Source organism: Pungitius pungitius, chromosome 5 (genome assembly GCF_949316345.1).
Source record: "Pungitius pungitius chromosome 5, fPunPun2.1, whole genome shotgun sequence".
In the NCBI taxonomy this organism is placed as follows: domain Eukaryota; kingdom Metazoa; phylum Chordata; class Actinopteri; order Perciformes; family Gasterosteidae; genus Pungitius; species Pungitius pungitius.
In genome coordinates this window covers 6,921,258-6,937,801 of record NC_084904.1, presented here as the reverse complement: position 1 = coordinate 6,937,801, position 16,544 = coordinate 6,921,258, and the positions used below count along the sequence as shown (strand labels likewise).

General features: G+C 43.8%; 2 protein-coding genes across 4 annotated transcripts in view; both read left to right on the top strand.

The window, feature by feature from the left end:
• The first annotated feature begins 128 nt into the window (after positions 1–128).
• utp15 (UTP15 small subunit processome component) lies at positions 129–6,263 on the top strand. Of its 2 annotated transcripts, none has more exons than XM_037483113.2 (12): positions 129–280; positions 966–1,059; positions 1,165–1,257; positions 1,365–1,549; positions 1,892–2,070; positions 3,235–3,360; positions 3,473–3,608; positions 3,823–3,907; positions 4,757–4,912; positions 5,050–5,151; positions 5,387–5,520; positions 5,626–6,263. In XM_037483113.2, exons 2-12 carry the CDS (start codon positions 970–972, stop codon positions 5,924–5,926), a joined length of 1,587 nt encoding a protein of 528 aa, XP_037339010.1. In that variant the 5' UTR covers positions 129–280; positions 966–969; the 3' UTR covers positions 5,927–6,263. The 2 variants fall into 2 exon arrangements, with proteins under 2 accessions (XP_037339010.1, XP_037339011.1); XM_037483114.2 differs by lacking the exon at positions 129–280 and adding an exon at positions 316–619.
• A 510-nt stretch (positions 6,264–6,773) lies between these two features.
• LOC119224742 (rho guanine nucleotide exchange factor 28-like) overlaps positions 6,774–16,544 on the top strand; it is a 37,435-nt gene continuing 27,664 nt past the window's right edge. For both annotated transcript variants that reach the window (XM_062562287.1, XM_037482012.2), the window contains exons 1-4: positions 6,774–7,210; positions 11,274–11,415; positions 11,891–12,000; positions 12,345–12,531. In XM_062562287.1, the coding sequence (XP_062418271.1) occupies positions 7,034–7,210; positions 11,274–11,415; positions 11,891–12,000; positions 12,345–12,531 (616 nt within the window). In that variant the 5' untranslated portion in view covers positions 6,774–7,033. The remainder of the gene's footprint in view (positions 7,211–11,273; positions 11,416–11,890; positions 12,001–12,344; positions 12,532–16,544) is intronic.

The following is a 16,544-nucleotide window of genomic DNA, read 5'->3' as shown; positions in this document are numbered from 1 at the left end:
CGACTTAATTAAGCTGATACAAAACACGTATACTAAAACACATGTATTTCTGGGTTAAAAACCAATGCCATTTGAACAACTAAAAAATGTAAAAAGGAGTGTTCCTTTCAGTGAACAATAAAGATTTAACATTCATAACGGAAGTCGTCACATTGTTACAATGGCGTCCTCCAGTCCACGGAGAGGCAACGTGATATCGCCTTAAAATGAGCTACTCTTGGTTTACATCAGGAACCGACATCGGTATCAACTAATTTAAAAAATCATTCTTTCAAAAAAAGTAAGTCTGTTCCGGCCTTGTTTCGCTCAAATGTTAGAATTACCGTGTAACTACAGTTTAGTAGAGCGTGCTATGTGGCTAACGCGCATTGTGCTAATTTACGTTAGCTTATGTTGGGCTGAGCACGTTGGCGTGGGAATCTTCTAATAGCCTGCTCCTTCAGTAGCACTATGTCTAATGTTACCTTTGTGTGAGGTATACTCGTAACGGTAACATTTTCTATTTCATTGAGATCGTTGTGTGCATTAATAAACCGCAGTCAGATAAGACATCGAAATAGCTAAACCGTTAGCATATCCTTCGGTAAGAGCAACGTTCAGGGAGCTGCGACGCTATTCGGTAAGTTTGTGTGAACTCTGAAGCCTTTCCGTCCGCGTTGTTGATCACGTTGTTCTTATTTCGATGCCCATCTTTCTCCGGCTGTGCTCTCGTGGATTAAGCGACCGCTCTAGTTTTGACCCTTAAATTACTATTCAGTTTATTTGGAATGGATTATCTGAAAAGTGCTCCCCTCTCAACTCCCCTTGTTCTGACCCTGTCACGTCATGTGTATGAGTCTCAACATTTTGTTTTTTTTAACGACACAATCGTTTGTTTAAATGTCCCCTGCACTTTTAAAAGTTAACCGGTCCTATAAACTCTTGCTATATGTTAGTGTATGTTTTAATTTTCTATATCTCGGCAGGAAAATGGCTTCGTTTAAACCAACCAAAATCCAAGTATATCCAAAACTCGGAGAGAAAATCACACATGACACGCTGTACTGGAAAAACTACAAGGTGAGCATCTAGTTTTTATATTAATGGAAAAATCAACAACCCAATAACATCCTTATTGTTACTTTCTCCATCTTAACCATGCATATTCTGTTTCTCTTCACACAGCCGCCGATCCAGATAAAAGAATTCGGTGCTGTCTCAAGCATAAACTTCTCCCCGGTGGCACCACATAATTTTGCAGTGACAGCCTTCACAAGAGTATGTTTGCTTCTCTTTTGTGAATTCAGCTCTGTCATGTTCATCCAAATATGGTATATACCAGGCCATGTGTTGGCAGGAACTCTAACTCTTGTTCTCCCACACAGATCCACATCTATGGCCCCTACTCCCGGGAGCCGGTAAAGGCGTTAACGGGCTTTAAGAACACTGCATACTGTGCAAGGTTCAGGGCGGACGGTCAGCTGCTCGTGGCGGGATGCGAGGACTCAGTGGTCCGGCTGTTCGATGTCAGTGGCAAGGTGGCACTGAGGGTGTTTAAAGGGCACACAAAGTAGGTATTCGCCGTGTCTTAATGTCTGATGTTTTCGTGTGAGTGTTTTCAAATAAAGCCTGGAATCGTTGGATGATGATTTGTTGAGTGATCCATCGTCTGAATTTCATGATGATTCTCAAGAATTCTGACAACCTTTAAAATATCTGAACGACTTGAAGCCTTCACATACTGAAGCTGAGTTTTAATCAAAATGTGCTGCGACTGTTAAAAAATAAATGGTTTCAATGCAAAATATTAGTATCCAGCACCTGATACTATATCACCACGGTGTCTCCCTTTTTTCCTCAACATCTGGCCATGAAAGCGAACTGATGTAAATGCATTTAATTTGCTGCTCAGGGCGGTGCAGGTCACGGATTTCACCTCGGACCGGTACCAGATCTTCACCGGCTCGGACGACTACACCTGTCGGCTTTGGGACCTCCCAAACGCCACGGAGCTCAACAGCTATAGGGAACACACCGATTACATTCGCTGTGGTGTCACCAGCAAACTCAACAGAGATCTCTTCATTACGGGTGAGCTGGAGGCACATTTTCATTTAAGCAATAAGGTATAAGAAGCAGTACTGGATCGTCAACAATGTACTATTGTTAAGCAAACCCTTGACCAGTACATTATTGACGATCCAGTACGGCTTCAAGTACCCCATGGCTTTCATAATACTGTTAACGGGAAAAATTTGAAATAGTTGTAGCCACCAAACGTTGTGTATTGCGTCTGTCTGGAGCCGTTTTGTTTTGTCGTGATCCTGTCGTCTACGGGTTTTTACAACGCCAACAAAAACATTGCTGATGTGAACACGTTGTCCTTCATCAAACACCAGCACCGACAGGAAGAAATGGATGAAATTTTTGTGTGAGCTAATATAAATGGCATGTGAAAAATCATTAAATGAAAGGATTTGGCTTTTAACAAGTAGCAAAGCATTTATTTGCAAGGATATTTAACACATTTTTAGTCTTTTTTTCTGTTTAATCGCAAGGCTTTTGACATGGCCAACGGAAACGTCGTGGTCCTTTTGTTCCCACTGTGAAATTACTTATCCCAACGAGAGACCCCTTAACCATCATACAATTGGTGCAATGGACCGCATGGACATCTCTGCTGGCCGACCAGCCTCGAGCTGTTAAACGGCTTTTCATCTCCATCGGTCACTGAAATTCTGCGTCTTTAGCCTGCTAGCAGTTAGCTAGACTGAGACCGCTGAGCTAAACCAAGGAAGCCACACTCACCGAAGCGTAAAATAGTCGTCGCGGTCCGTATCTGTGACAATATCCACCGCGGTGACCGAGTGGTCTGGGTCCGTGGATGATGTCATCATGACACGTTGATAATCGCCGTACTTTGCCCATGTCTGTTGGGTGCATGCGAGGGGGAAAAAAAGTATACTTCTTTACCACCAACATTTTCGTCCTAACAAAAGTTAGATTTAGTTATAGTTTTTGCTTTTTAAGATCCTTTTTCGTCTTTGTCATGTGAAAAGGTCACATAATTTTTCGTCATAGTTTTTGTCAACGAAACAGCCATCTCCTCCAGTCAAGTTGGTTTGAACATTGCAAAAAAGTTCCAATTCCTTCCACAGCAGACCGGTTTGTCCTGACTGGGCTCCAGACGGATTGTCAGTGCAGGTGAAAGTTTGAGGGAGATTTTGTGTGACTAAAATATATTTTTAATCCTAGGATCCTATGACCACACACTGAAAGTGTTTGATGCTAGAGCAGATAAGAGCGTGATGACCATGGACCATGGCCAGCCAGTGGAGAGTTTGCTTCTTTATCCCTCCGAGGGACTCCTCGTCTCTGCAGGTAGTTGGTCGTTACAACCGTGACGGTTATTTCCATTTGTGAGACAAAAAACGCACTCTGCACTGTAGTAATGTTTATCCACACCATTAAAATGACTCGTCCCTCTCTTCAGGTGGACGTTACGTGAAGGTGTGGGATTTGCTGAAAGGGGGCCAGCCTCTGGTGTCACTGAAGAACCATCACAAAACTGTCACCTGTTTGTGTCTCAGCAGCAACGGTCAGAGGCTGCTGTCGGCTTCTCTGGACAGGTATGGGACAGATGGCATTGGCATGATGTACTTTTTATTTTGATAACGCAAGAAAGCGTTGAATGATGATCTCTTGAGTGATCCATCGACTGAATTACCTGATGATCTCAAGAATACTGACAATGTGTAAAATGATTTTACAGACTAAAATGTTGTCTTTAATTTCATCTGACTCAACGCATAGGTTCCAATTTGGTATTTTTCTGTGTTTCAGGCATGTAAAGGTGTACAACACCACCAACTTCAAAGTGGTGCACAACTTGGACTACGCTGCCTCAATCCTCAGTCTGGCTCTGGCTGTAAGACATCTTATTGTATTTCTGTCATGCTTTAAGGTTGGGTGTCGTTAAGAGAAGCCATGTGTATGAGCATAACACAGCAGTTGATTACATCACCTAAAATATGAAACTCATTTATCTGGATTCATTTGGCTTATAAACAGGCACCAAGCAGTTTCTGCAGAAATATCTAGTGATTAGCTACCGATGATTTAAATCAAATAGAGGAAATGGTTCATCCTCTCCTCCTGCTGTGGCATAATCAGGGTTTCCAGAACAATCGGGCAGCGACCTAGTGGTCGGAAAAGTGAAGGCAAAGCATAAGTTCTTTAAACCTGCATTCTCCCTACTGGCCAGCAGGGGCTATGTTTGAGAGGAAATTACTCCTTGATGTATTCCCTCAGTTTGCTCTTTATCTCTATTTTGAAGTCTTTTTCAATAGCTTTTTCAAAGTGTTTTGAATGAGGTGATAAATGGCTACTCCTTCTTAGTCCAAATGTGATTAATTCCATTCTCTTGTTGCAAAAAACAAGATGGTGGCGGTCTTAATCCAAGGTAGCAGTAGTCATAAGGCTTCAAAACCACAGTCCACAGAGCAATAGGTCGTCTCGACTTTGTCTGCTTTCAGTCACCGCTAAAATCCCTTTGGCTTCATTACAATCAAATACTTTAAAAAGTGCACAGCTCATCTGGAGTTCTTGTCTAACAAAAACCGTTGAATGATGATCTCTTGAGTGATCCATCGACTGAATCTTTTGATGATCTCAAGAATTCTGACAACATTTAAATTATTTTACAGACTTTGTCTTTTATTTTTAATTCCTGCTGGGATTCCCAGTCCAAATATGAAATGTTGCTTCTCCTCCTCAGCCGGACGACGAGTCCATCGTCGTGGGAATGACCAACAACATCCTGAGCATCAGACACAGGAAGAGCCCAGAGGAGTCGAAGGGAGTCCCGGGTCAGCAGAGGCGACGGCCGTCCTATCGGGTCTCTTTGAAGGGGAAGAACTACGCCCCCAAGCAGGTCCGTTCCCATGTGGTGTTCATGCTGAGGCTGACTTCTGTTTGGTTGTTTTCCATGAAATGCCTTTATGTAAACCTTGTTATGATGCTCTACTTTCTTACTGTTTCTGATGACTTCCTTTGCTCTGCCTCTTCCAGGAGGACTATCTTGTCAGCAAACCAGTGAAAGAGTATTTGGCCCAATACGACAAGCAGCTGAAGAAATTTAATGTGTCAAAGGCTTTGGATGCGGCTTTGGAGGTATACATTGTATTTATTTTATAACATTAAATGTTAACTTGGTTAATATTCTATTCTTCAATTTACTTTAAGTTTCAACGTTGCCTTTATTTGTATTTGATCTGTTTACAACGCAAAGCTGCGATATGCTTCTTTCCTGTTGTACAACGCAAACCTGCTTCCCTGGAAATTCACAAGGCCAACAGAGGAGAGCAAAGTCTCACAAAGGTTGTTTTATTTCAACTTTTATCTACAGATATGGAGGAGAAAGAGAAACCCAGAGGTCATGGTGGCTGTCATAAAGGAGCTGGATCGAAGAGGAACACTGAAGAACGCTCTGGCGGGACGGGATGAGCAGGGGCTCGCCAGCTTGCTCCACTTCATTTTAGGGTAAGAAGAAGCAAAGAAAAACACTGACGCGGTACCAGCCGCATACGAGGATAGGAGCTTGTTCATGAAACATTCCCCCCCCCCCCCCCCCCTGTTCCCCTCCAGGAACGTGGTTGACCCCAGGTTTGCCCCAGTGCTTGTGACGGCGGCCGAGATGATCCTGGATGTTTACAAGCAGGTGGTCGGCCAGTCGCCGCTCGTGGACCGCCAGTTGCTGCGTCTGCAAGAGCTGCTGGAGAAAGAGATCGGCTACCAGCAGGACCTCATGGAGGTGCTGGGCATGTTGGACACCATGTTTGCCTCTAGCCTCCCCAAAATGTCAGTGCCGTGCCCTGGTTCCACCAGAGCTAACGGCCTGACCCCAGGAGAAGTGGGTACCTCCAGACCACAGCTTCATGCCACCTGAGGCCTGTAGCCGGAGAGGGTGGCTTCAGATGCGAGTTAGAGCGTCTTCACCACAATCAATGGGGACACGCTTCTGCCCAACAGAAACATTTGATACAGGTTTTTATGAGACTGACAAACCCATGAGCGCATCACTCTGGTGTTTTAACTTCAGCACAATCGGAAACCCAAAGTGGATGTGTGGCTGGAAAGTGAAGGCTTTTTATGGGACATCTTGTAATTATTACACTTTCAAAATGTGAATGTGGTCTGCGTGTGTTTCAAATGCTTTCACTGGTTTTCATGGGATTGGTAAAGTGTGTCATAAGCAGATGAAAATAAACTTTTGTAATACTGAAGCAGGCCAATAGTGATTGTGTGTTGAGTCTGAAGACGTCACTGTGCACAAAGAGTCCCACATTCCGCGGCGTGGGCTGTCCGCTAGAGCTCGCTGTGACCTCACGGACCCCTCCGGGCCCCCCCCCCGTGACTCTCACCGGTAAAACGGACCGAGCGGCATTCCTCCACTTGTAGCTCCTGGCTCTCTGCTTGCGGCGGACATGAGCGGACCGGTGCGCGGCTTCCTGTGAGCGAAGGTAGGGCAGTGGCGTCTAACCAATGCTAGTGCTGGTCTGCCATTGATGACAGATCGATCGCCTCTGGTTGGGGGGGCGGCGGGGGGGGGGGGGCGGCGAAACGGGTCAACGTTAAAACAGCGCGAGGAATCGGAACATGTTTCGTCACGTGTTCAGTCTAAAATGTCCAATACTGCCCTGGTTCTGTACGGCAAAGCTGTCACACTTACCAGCACTGCACGAGTGACCCGTATTACGGTTATAAAACCTCGTTTGGAATACGGAATATGATGGGACCGCAGTAGAAACGCAGTTCTCCACCAGCGGGTCTGAACCTCGCCGCGATAACACTTCAATCGATTTTCTTATTGTGTATGCGCGCACGCACGCGCACGCGCGCACACACAGTGAGGTACCCGCTGCATGCACTCCCTATTGGGGGCTTAGTTGGTGTCCGCGTCTCCACACCAAAACGAGCTGCAAAAGCATCATTAAAATGATTACTCGCGCGCCGGAGATCAGAAGCCCATCTGGACTGCTTGGCAGCGGCACAGATGAGTTCTGTAATCGTTTCAGGATCAGAAGGGAACGGCAGAATAACCAAAGCAGTCACGAGGACTCGCATGGGGCTACACGGATGTCACTTCTCCTCGTGTCTCTCTCCAGTGACTGTCTTTAATGTCCACAGGTGCCCGAAGATGGAGCTGAGCAGGAGGAGGGTACCCCTGTATGTGAGTATGCGCTGCAGGTCTGAGACCTGCTTCTCTGATCAATCTCAAAAGGTTCGGTAATCGCTTTGGAAAGATCGCATCGAATTGAGTTTGCAATGCAGTGAGATCAACCGCCCCATTTATTTGCGTGTGTGTTTTCGTGGTCAGGACCAATGCTTAACTAACATGCATCAAATGTTTGAGAGGAATACATCACACCAGTAATTAAGTAATCAAGTTCACTGCTGCAGGAGTAAAAAAATAGATTTGAGGGACAGGAGGGCGTGGATTTTGATCAAAGAGGGACATTAAAAGTCTTTGAAGGAAACGTGTTAAGATGTTGGACTATTTGGGCATTGGATCATATTTTCAGTCACAATAGAAGCATGTCATTATGGGCCATCAGTAACTTTGTTTTTCAACCTGATGCTCCATCTGTCAAAGAATAGATGACCAGAAGAAAATGGATTAATGAACCCTGACGGTGGGATTAGGACGGAGAGAGAGCGGATTACTCACAGTGCCTCTCAGGATTTAACTACCATTCATACAAAATTCACACAGTGACAAGAGTGATTAATCAGAGAAGGGTCCTTCTCAAGGACTCATGGGCTAGTGGAGCCAGGAATCAAACCACTGATCAAGGATGATCCACTACCCAATAACCCACATGCCGTGTCTTGTGTGAGCCGTAAGTTGATATCTTACACAACAAATTGTTGGTGGAAAGTGGCAGCAGTACAATGATCAAAAAATAGGTTAGCATCCCTGGAAGACAGTGGCTTATTGCTTTCAGGCTCAGCATACAGAGACCCACCGAGTGACCGACATGTTGGTTGAATTCATAAATGCTCTCTCTGTGCAGCATCTCATTTCAAACAGAACCAAAGTCCACTGGGTGTGTTTAACATGATGATGCTCCATCTGATTCCCTTTTTTGGGACTCTGTACTTTAACTGTCTCGTTCTGTCACACACTGAAACACACCAGGACATCCTTAACTGTTTTAAACCTTTAGGCTTTTAAAAATATAATCTGTATCCCTCTTGAATATTTCGATGTAACAGGATATGGGGGATTGGACTCGTTTCCACACACACACACACGCAGCTGCTCTTCTCCGATCTCCTCACAGATCACTGACAGAACAATAACATTAATAAACTGTATCCGAACACGAAGCTCAGATGTACGTACCAGTCACGCTGGGTACATCACACGTCTCTTTTTAGTCATTTCCCCGCTCCTTGACCCTCGCTTGATCCGGGCTTTGTCTTTTCTCATCTGAAATGTCCCTCAATACTTTTTACTATGGATACAATTAAAGTCCGGGCAGAAGAAAGAAAAAACGTATAAATAAAGTGAGGATGGTCAAGACGCCAATGAATTAATCCCAGTGTTTCTGGGATTATTAATCATGACCTCACAATCGTAAAATATGCAAATTATTGATAAGCATTACGCCTGTAGAAATTTGTTTTATACATATTGACAGGACACAGAACTACTGTAATTACATACTCAGTTTATTAAATAGGTGACAAGCTACATCGAGAAAACGGCTCCTCTTTGGCAGTGGCAATAACTTCTGTCTTTAAATTATTATCATTATTAGTTACTAAGTGCATTGATCATGCTGGCAAACACTACACCTTTGAACGTTTCACCAGCTGTTCCAGCTGTGATCAGCAGCTACCTTAAATAAGGTTCCATGTGTCCTCTGACCTTGCTTGGTCCCTTTTTGTCTCTCCATTCATTCAAGGGACACAGGGATGACCTGTGGCCCACAATAGTGGCTCAAAATAAAAGACTTGAGATGGTAACCTCGTTATCTAGGAGGCTTTGAGGAGCCTGTTTTTTGGTTCAGTTCATCAATTTCAAATTCATCCCTTGTGTAAGGGAAGGAGGGGGGCATGGTGGTGGTCACATATGGAGGTTCTGGGTTCAAACCCGCCCAGCACCTCTCTGGGTGGATTCTGCATGTTCTCCTTGTGTCTGTGCTGGCTCTACCCGGGTTCTCCGGCTTACTCCCACAGCCCAAAGACAAGCAGGGTTGGGTGATTGGTGACTTCAAGTTGCCCTTATGAATGTGAGAGAGAATGGTTGTCTGTGTCTTTGTCAGCCCTGTGATTGACAGCCGAAACCCTGCAAAGCTTTACGGGATAATTGTTATAGAAGATGACTGACTGATCTTAGCTCATGTAACCAATCACTGGCATCCAGCCTTAAATACATTGATGACCTAGAAACAAGCTGAAGTGAGGTTGTAGAGTCTATTGAGACTTGCGTTTTTTTTAAGGCTCCTAATCAGCCCACATATCATTGTGAATGCTGTGCATTATTATTATCCTTCTGCCTCAGATCAGCAGTCTGAAGGTTTCTGGCCCGTTGGGATCAGGGTAAGTCTTTGGTAGGCACCAACACATTCCTGTTTTTATTGAGGGTTAATTTTTATTGTACCCTCAAGAGGCAGGCTGTCAGGGGATTTGGTGTGCTTTTGGAAATGTAGAACACTGGATCAGAATAAAGTCCTAATCTAAGGTGCGTAGGCATACAGATACAATGCCTATAAAAAGTATTCTGGCTTTCTTTCACAATCCAAAGACATGTGGTATTGGTGAGTTGATTGCTCTAGAATTACCTGTAGGTGTGTGGAATAGCGACCGGTCTGGGGTTCTCTCGCCCAATGTTAGCTGGGATTGACTCTCTGTGTGTCCCAATAGCCCACAGTCTTCGTCTACTTTGCAGATTGTATGGGAACAGCCACAAGTCCAGTTGGGCTTTGACTTTACTAATCAATAACATTCAGCTTGTCTTTGATCCGTTTCTGTGGAGCTTTTGCTGGACGTTTTGGCTGTTGTCCTGCTGGAAAATAAATCTTCAGTCAGATTATCCTCCAGGATTTGGTGATATTTTACTGTACTCAGATAAGATATTCCTTTCATTAGTCCTACAAAGGGTAAATTCACAAGATCGAGCAGCAAAGTGGTCGATGTACTCAAGATACATGGTAGAAAAACAAGAAGAACGGCAGTAATAATAGAAATAAAAAATGAATGCAAAAACTATATATATATATATATATATATATATATATATATATATATATATATATACGATCTTAATATATATATATATATATATATATATATATCCATGTGGTTATTGCACATCGTCATCTTTGTTGCACACATATCGTACTGTTGGTGGTGTTTTCCGTGGTGTTTTCCGTGATCAAATGGTTCGCGGGGTGCACAGTTGGTTGTGCAGCCTGATGGCAGCAGGAAGGAGGGACCTGCGGTACCTCTCCTTCACACACCGAGGGGGAATCGGCCGCCGGCTGAAGGAGTTGTACAGAGCTTCCAATGGCGTCCACCGTGGGCTGGGAGGTGTTGTTCATCAGGGATGATAGCTTAGTCATCATCCTCCTGTCTGGAGTGCTCCCCATACTCGAAGGACTCCTCAGCCTCCTCAGCATCTTATAGAGTGGTAGCAAACTCATGTTCCCCTCCACCTTTACAAGCCATCCACGCCCCAGAGCGTGATGCCACCCCATTGTGCTCCACGCTGGTGCTCCACAGTAGAGATGGTGTGTTTGTGATGGTCTCATCAGACCAAAGAGCCACACTTCCAATTCATCATGGAGTCTCCCACATGCCTCTCCCCCTCCCTCATAGTCTTTCTTCTTCTTCTCCTCTGGTCACTCCGGTAACTGAACTCTTTGGGATGACCAGGGAGTTTTAAATCTCCTGACTTGGTTGATCGAAGTCACTTGGAGTGTTCTTTTGTCTTCATGTTGCAATTTTAGCAGCTCTACTAATGAACCAGAGACCCCACCTCCCAGACAGGGGTGATCTCCTTTTCACTGCAACACAGCTGGCATCAACTGGCTAGACCTCTGTTTAATTATTAGGTCAGTCACTTTAAATGGGATTTTTAATTAATTATTTAACATTATTTTTCACTTTACATTCGCATGTTCTTGTGAAATTATATCAAGCAGGATTTTATGTATAAAAGCAACAACGGTGGGGATGACTGCTTTATGTTCTGCTCTCCGGCCTCATGATGTTTTCCCTCTCAGGGCCAGGCGAAGGTGTTTGCATTGCTGGAGGGTTACGACTCGGTGCCGGAGGATGCCGAGGTGTACATCGTTCTGGAAGGGTCCACGCTGGTGCATGTCACCAGGGCTCACAGTGATGTCATGCTGTGCTTTATAGTACCGGGTATGGTCAAATATACGCGTGTGTTGCTGTGCTATTGGATACCGTTTTGGGAGATTTTTACACACACACACAGTCTGTGACTTGAGGTCTGGGAAGGCACAGAATCTTATCAGCTTCCTCTCAGGCGGGAAACGGCTCTATAAACAATACGTCAACATTACTGAGCCTCTGTGCAGGTTAACACGGACATCAAGCAGTCCTTGCAGGCTCGAGCCCTCCGTAAGAGCAAAGCTATCAGAAGCAGAAGGAGAAATGCTTTTGATCAACATTCAAAAGACAATTCCAGAACATTTTTGTTATTTGAATCATTTTAGTTCATTCTTTAGAAACCAGTCAATTTATTTTCGTTCTATTGCAGGGACTCAAAACCTGTTGAATTCCTTTCTCTGCTGTAGGCAGCTCCAAGCATCAAACCTATCATGAAATAATGAGAGTAATGCACCCAGAGGAACGTCTATGTTTTTGCTGTGATTAGGACACAACCTGGCAGAAGTGGTCTCTGTCCAGGCATACCTGTCCTCTGGAACCACACATGTCACCTGGGTGGGCGGAGCTTCCCTGGAGTATGTCCAGGATGACGCTCAGGTAGGGACAATAATGCAAATACGATCTTAAACATTTCACGCAGGTTTGTGCGACCCAGTGGTAAAAATGTCACACACATTCCGGTACACAGATTCTTCATGCTGTGCAGACAAAAGCACTGGCTGTAATATTTATTTGGAAAACATTGCTTTGCTAAAGTAATGATGTAAAGTTGTTAGTGTAAAAGGAATCACACGCCTCAAGTCGTACAATCCTAAAAGTTGTTTTACTTCGAAAACAATAAATCTTCGATTGCTTATCAGCCGTTTATATTAGTTGGTGTGTTTTTTTTCTTTTTGACATTGCACACCAGTTATCACCGATTCTATTTTCGTCATTCCCAGGACCTAGCAGAGCATCTGGTAATACATGCACACTGCCTCAGCTGTGAGGATCACAAAGAGCTGAGCAGCCTCTTCAACCTGGGCCAGGAGAGCTCTCGCGGGGCTATGGATCGCCGCGTTGCCTTGGCCGTGGCCAACCTGGACATCCCCCGCAGCTGGAACGTGTTGGGAAGCCACGGGAGAGACGGTGAGAACGCCATCATTCCATCGCGCCAAACAGATGTGCGGATCAAAAGCACATTGGGGTTTTCATTTTAAACAGTGTCTTTGAACATGAGAGGAAGGTGAACTCTCTGTCTACCTCAACCCCCCACGCATCATCATTCCCATTTGACATCCTTACTGGGCTGTAATCGTAAGTGAACGCGGTCACATGTGCGCTTCTGTTGAATTCATCAAAGCCAATTAAGCAGCATGTAATGTGGTTAATAGAGCCTTTCCTTCTGGAAGTAGTCCTATGCAGAGCTCATTAAGTGTGTGTGTGTGTGTGTGTGTGTGTGTGTGTGTGTGTGTGTGTGTGTGTGTGTGTGTGTGTGTGTGTGTGTGTGTGTGTGTGTGTGTGTGTGTGTGTGTGTGTGTGTGTGTGTGCGCGTGTGCAAACGAGATGCCACCATCTGTTTCTAGCATTCGCGTGTTTGTGTAGGGCCACCTACAGAAATAACAAACTGGATTTAGCATTAACATAGTTAAGGCGGTCTGTTTCATCGCAGCATCTCCTTCTGAATGTCTGCAGATAATTTGATAACATTGCTACTGACATCATTGCTACTGCTGTGTGCGGCCATATTATACATTTTCATCAATACATTTAATTTGGTCTGTGTCGCTTGCCTATAGTATGCACGTTACTTTCAAGGGGACTAGAGACACTAAACCTCATTCTGTCAAAATAACTAAGATTGGTGCTGGAAATGATAATGTCCCTCTTGAGTGCAGCTATGAAAAATTAAGCATTAAAGTATTTATTACAGCTGGCAAGCGTTACTGAGCTTTCTCTTTATAGCTCAAAAAGGCCTGCACCCTGTGGCAGAGTTTTCTTGGATCAAGACAGAATCTTAATTTTAATAACCAAAGCCTTTCAGATCTCAAGAAAAGTCTTAAACTGCAATTCTTTACTGTTTTTAACTTAAGACCCTGCTCGGATTTAAAAATAAGAAAGCTGAAGAAATGCAAATGAATTCAAATAAATGAGACAATGAACATGTAAAAAGAAGGACATACATGTGTTATGCCACTGTTCCCTCAGCCGTCATGGTTCCTACCACTATGAATCCATATTCAATGTATTAGGCTAATTTCCTCACAAACCCCTTTGTAGCTTTGACCTTGACATTCAACTTTATTTAGTTATGTGTAAATGCGACATTACCCGGCCTTGAAAGGACCAACATAACATAACATAAAAATATAATTGATCCCTGTTGCAGCACCTCTGTAGCCCACTAGGTGGTGCTCTGAGGCTGACTATTGTCCTCCAGCCAAGTGTTTGAAAACTGCTACTACATTACATTACATGTCATTTAGCTGACGCTTTTTAACCATAAGGATACAAACAGGAAAGTACATTTTCATCAAATAAGCCATTATAAGTACAATTTAAGTGCTGCATTTTGTTGGTCTTTTTAGTCGAGGTATAGTCTAAAGAGGTGTGTCTTTAGTTTGTGGCGGAAGATGTGAAGGCCCACTGCAGTCCTGATGTCATCAGAGAGCTCATTCCACCATTTGGGAGCCACAACAGCAAAGAGTCGTGATCTTGGCCAGTGTTTTTCTCTCAGTGAGGGAGGAACAAGCATGACCATGTCCTGGATGTAGACTGGACCCGATCCATTCACAACATGGTACGTGAGTACCAATGTTTTAAACTGGTGGCCAGTGAAGAGAGCGGAGGAGTGGGGAAGTGTGGGAGAATTTCGGAAGGTTAAAGACCAGTCGAGCTTCTGAATTCTGGATGAGCTGCAGTGGTCGAATGGCGGCAGCAGGGAGACCTGCCAGGAGAGAGTTACAGTAGTCAACGCGGGAGATGACAAGAGCTTGAATCAGTTCCTGCGCCGCCTTCTGAGTGAGAAGGGCTCGTATTCTCCTGATGTTGTATAGCGTGTATCTACAGGATCGTGTTGTCGCTGTGATGTTGGCTGTCAGGGAGAGTTGGGAGTCAAGTGTCACCCCGAGGTTCCTAGCAGTCAAAGTGGGGGTTAACACTGAGTCAGGCCCTGGGTCGGAGAATCTTTCCTCTACAATAAAGTAACCTATATGAATACAAACGTATGAATCGCATAGATAGCTCTACAGTGTGTTGGAAAAATTATTGTTGGTATGCAGCATTCCAAGTATTGTTCTTCAAATCTTTATTCAATTTCTTCAGTGGCTTGTTTCAACTCTTTCACACTTTCAGCTATTTAAATCGTTCAAATATTAAAATGTTCAGCTTTCTAGCTGTTATAATTTAATTTATATTAATTAAAATCAAACTTTTTTTAACATGGTTTTCAAATCCTCTTAAACGTCTTCAACTTTCAACTTTTTCAGTTTCTATGTAGAGAGCTAGAGGGCAGCTTTGGAATGTTCCAAAAAATAAATTGCACTTTTGCCCTTACAGACTTTTCAGGCTTCATTTTTGGATCAAGACGATGCCGCGCATGTGCTGGTCGGACTGATATGGGTATGGAATCCCACTGTTATCTACTTTTTGTTTAAGGAGGAGTGAGACAAAGTCTGTGTCAAGCCCCATAGGCTCCAATACAAATCTAAACATATTTTAAAAAAAACCCAGAAGGTACATGTTTTGTAAACTGCTATTTGAACACAGAAAGACATGTAAACTACACTGATGCGTTCGTTAGAGTCTTGTGTCTCTCAAAATCTCATTATTTTTTGTCTAACCCGTATAGTTTTGCTCCAGGGGACATTTTGATTGAGGTGTGGATTCTGTGTTAATCACTGTCTCTCTCTGCCCCTCTGAGCTCGTTAGTGACCGCAGCTGCTCCGTTGTCACGGTTACTCGCTCACGCGCTGCACTCTGTCTGACACAGCTAAAGCATAACCGCTGATTAGTAAAGTCACATGACATGGCTATGCTTTCTGTCAACAGACATCTATCCTTTCCTTTTATTTTGTAGTTTCATGTCTCTTGTTTCCCTGGGGTAACTTTACTTCCTGCCTTGTCCTGTTTTCCCCTGTGATTGTCTGCCGTGTCTGATTGTTTCCTCCCTCCTTGCCCTCGTACCCGCACGCTGTGACAGTGTTAATGCGCTTTGAGTGGTCAGAAGACTAGAAAAGCGCTGTACAAATCCATTTTACATAGTCCATTTAGTCTAACATTCTGTCTCCCAACCACCCCTCACCCTATTCCATCATTCCAAAATAAAAGCCTTAACGATTATCTGTTCCTCAACCATAAAGCACAGAATGAAGCTGTTTTGTTAAAATACGAACTGCTCTTTCAAATACTAGTACAACTAGTACTTACTTATTCTACTGCTACTACCACAATTTCCTACAATTTTTATCAGCTTCTCCCATTTCTGTATCTTTTGCAATTCATTAAAATTAATTTCAGCTTTTCCTATTTATATTCTTTCAGCAATGTTTAGAAGCAATTTAAGCTTTTATTATTTCTGTATTTTTTCAAATTCATAGAAGCTTCTCCCATTTCTGTTTTTTTGCAATTCTTTCAAGTTCATTTCACCTTTTCTCATTTCTGTATTTTCAGCAATTCAGCTTTTTTTATTTCTGTACTTTAAGCAACTTTCTGAAATGAATTTCAGCTTTATGCATTCCAACGCATTTACAGCAGGAAATGCATTTTCTAGTTATTATCTCTCGTCCTTATGGATAGGAGGCAAGAGTTAACCCACTCTTGAAGAAACCCACCCTCAACCCTTCTGAAGAAAACAACTACAGACCGGTATCTCTTCTTCCCTTTCTGTCCAAAACTATTGAACGTGCTATCTTTAACCAACTCTCCTCCTATCTCCATCGTAACAACCTCCTTGACCCCCACCAGTCAAACTTCAAGACGGGCCATTCCACAGAGGCCGCTCTTCCTGCGGTCTCAGAGCAACTCCACGCTGCTAGAGCCGCCTCTCTCTCCTCCGTCCTCATCCTTCTGGACCTTTCTGCAGCATTTGACACAGTAAACCACCAGATCCTTATCTCCTCCCTTCAGGAACTTGGTTTCACAGGTTCTGCTCTCTCAATTCT

Coding starts and splice junctions, on each gene's coding strand:
- utp15 (XM_037483113.2), top strand. CDS start 970: ATGGCTTCGTTTAAACCAACCAAAATCCAAGTATATCCAAAACTCGGA. Junction 1,550..1,891: donor GTGTTTAAAGGGCACACAAA/GTAGGTATTCGC, acceptor TTTGCTGCTCAG/GGCGGTGCAGGTCACGGATT. Junction 5,521..5,625: donor TTGCTCCACTTCATTTTAGG/GTAAGAAGAAGC, acceptor GTTCCCCTCCAG/GAACGTGGTTGACCCCAGGT.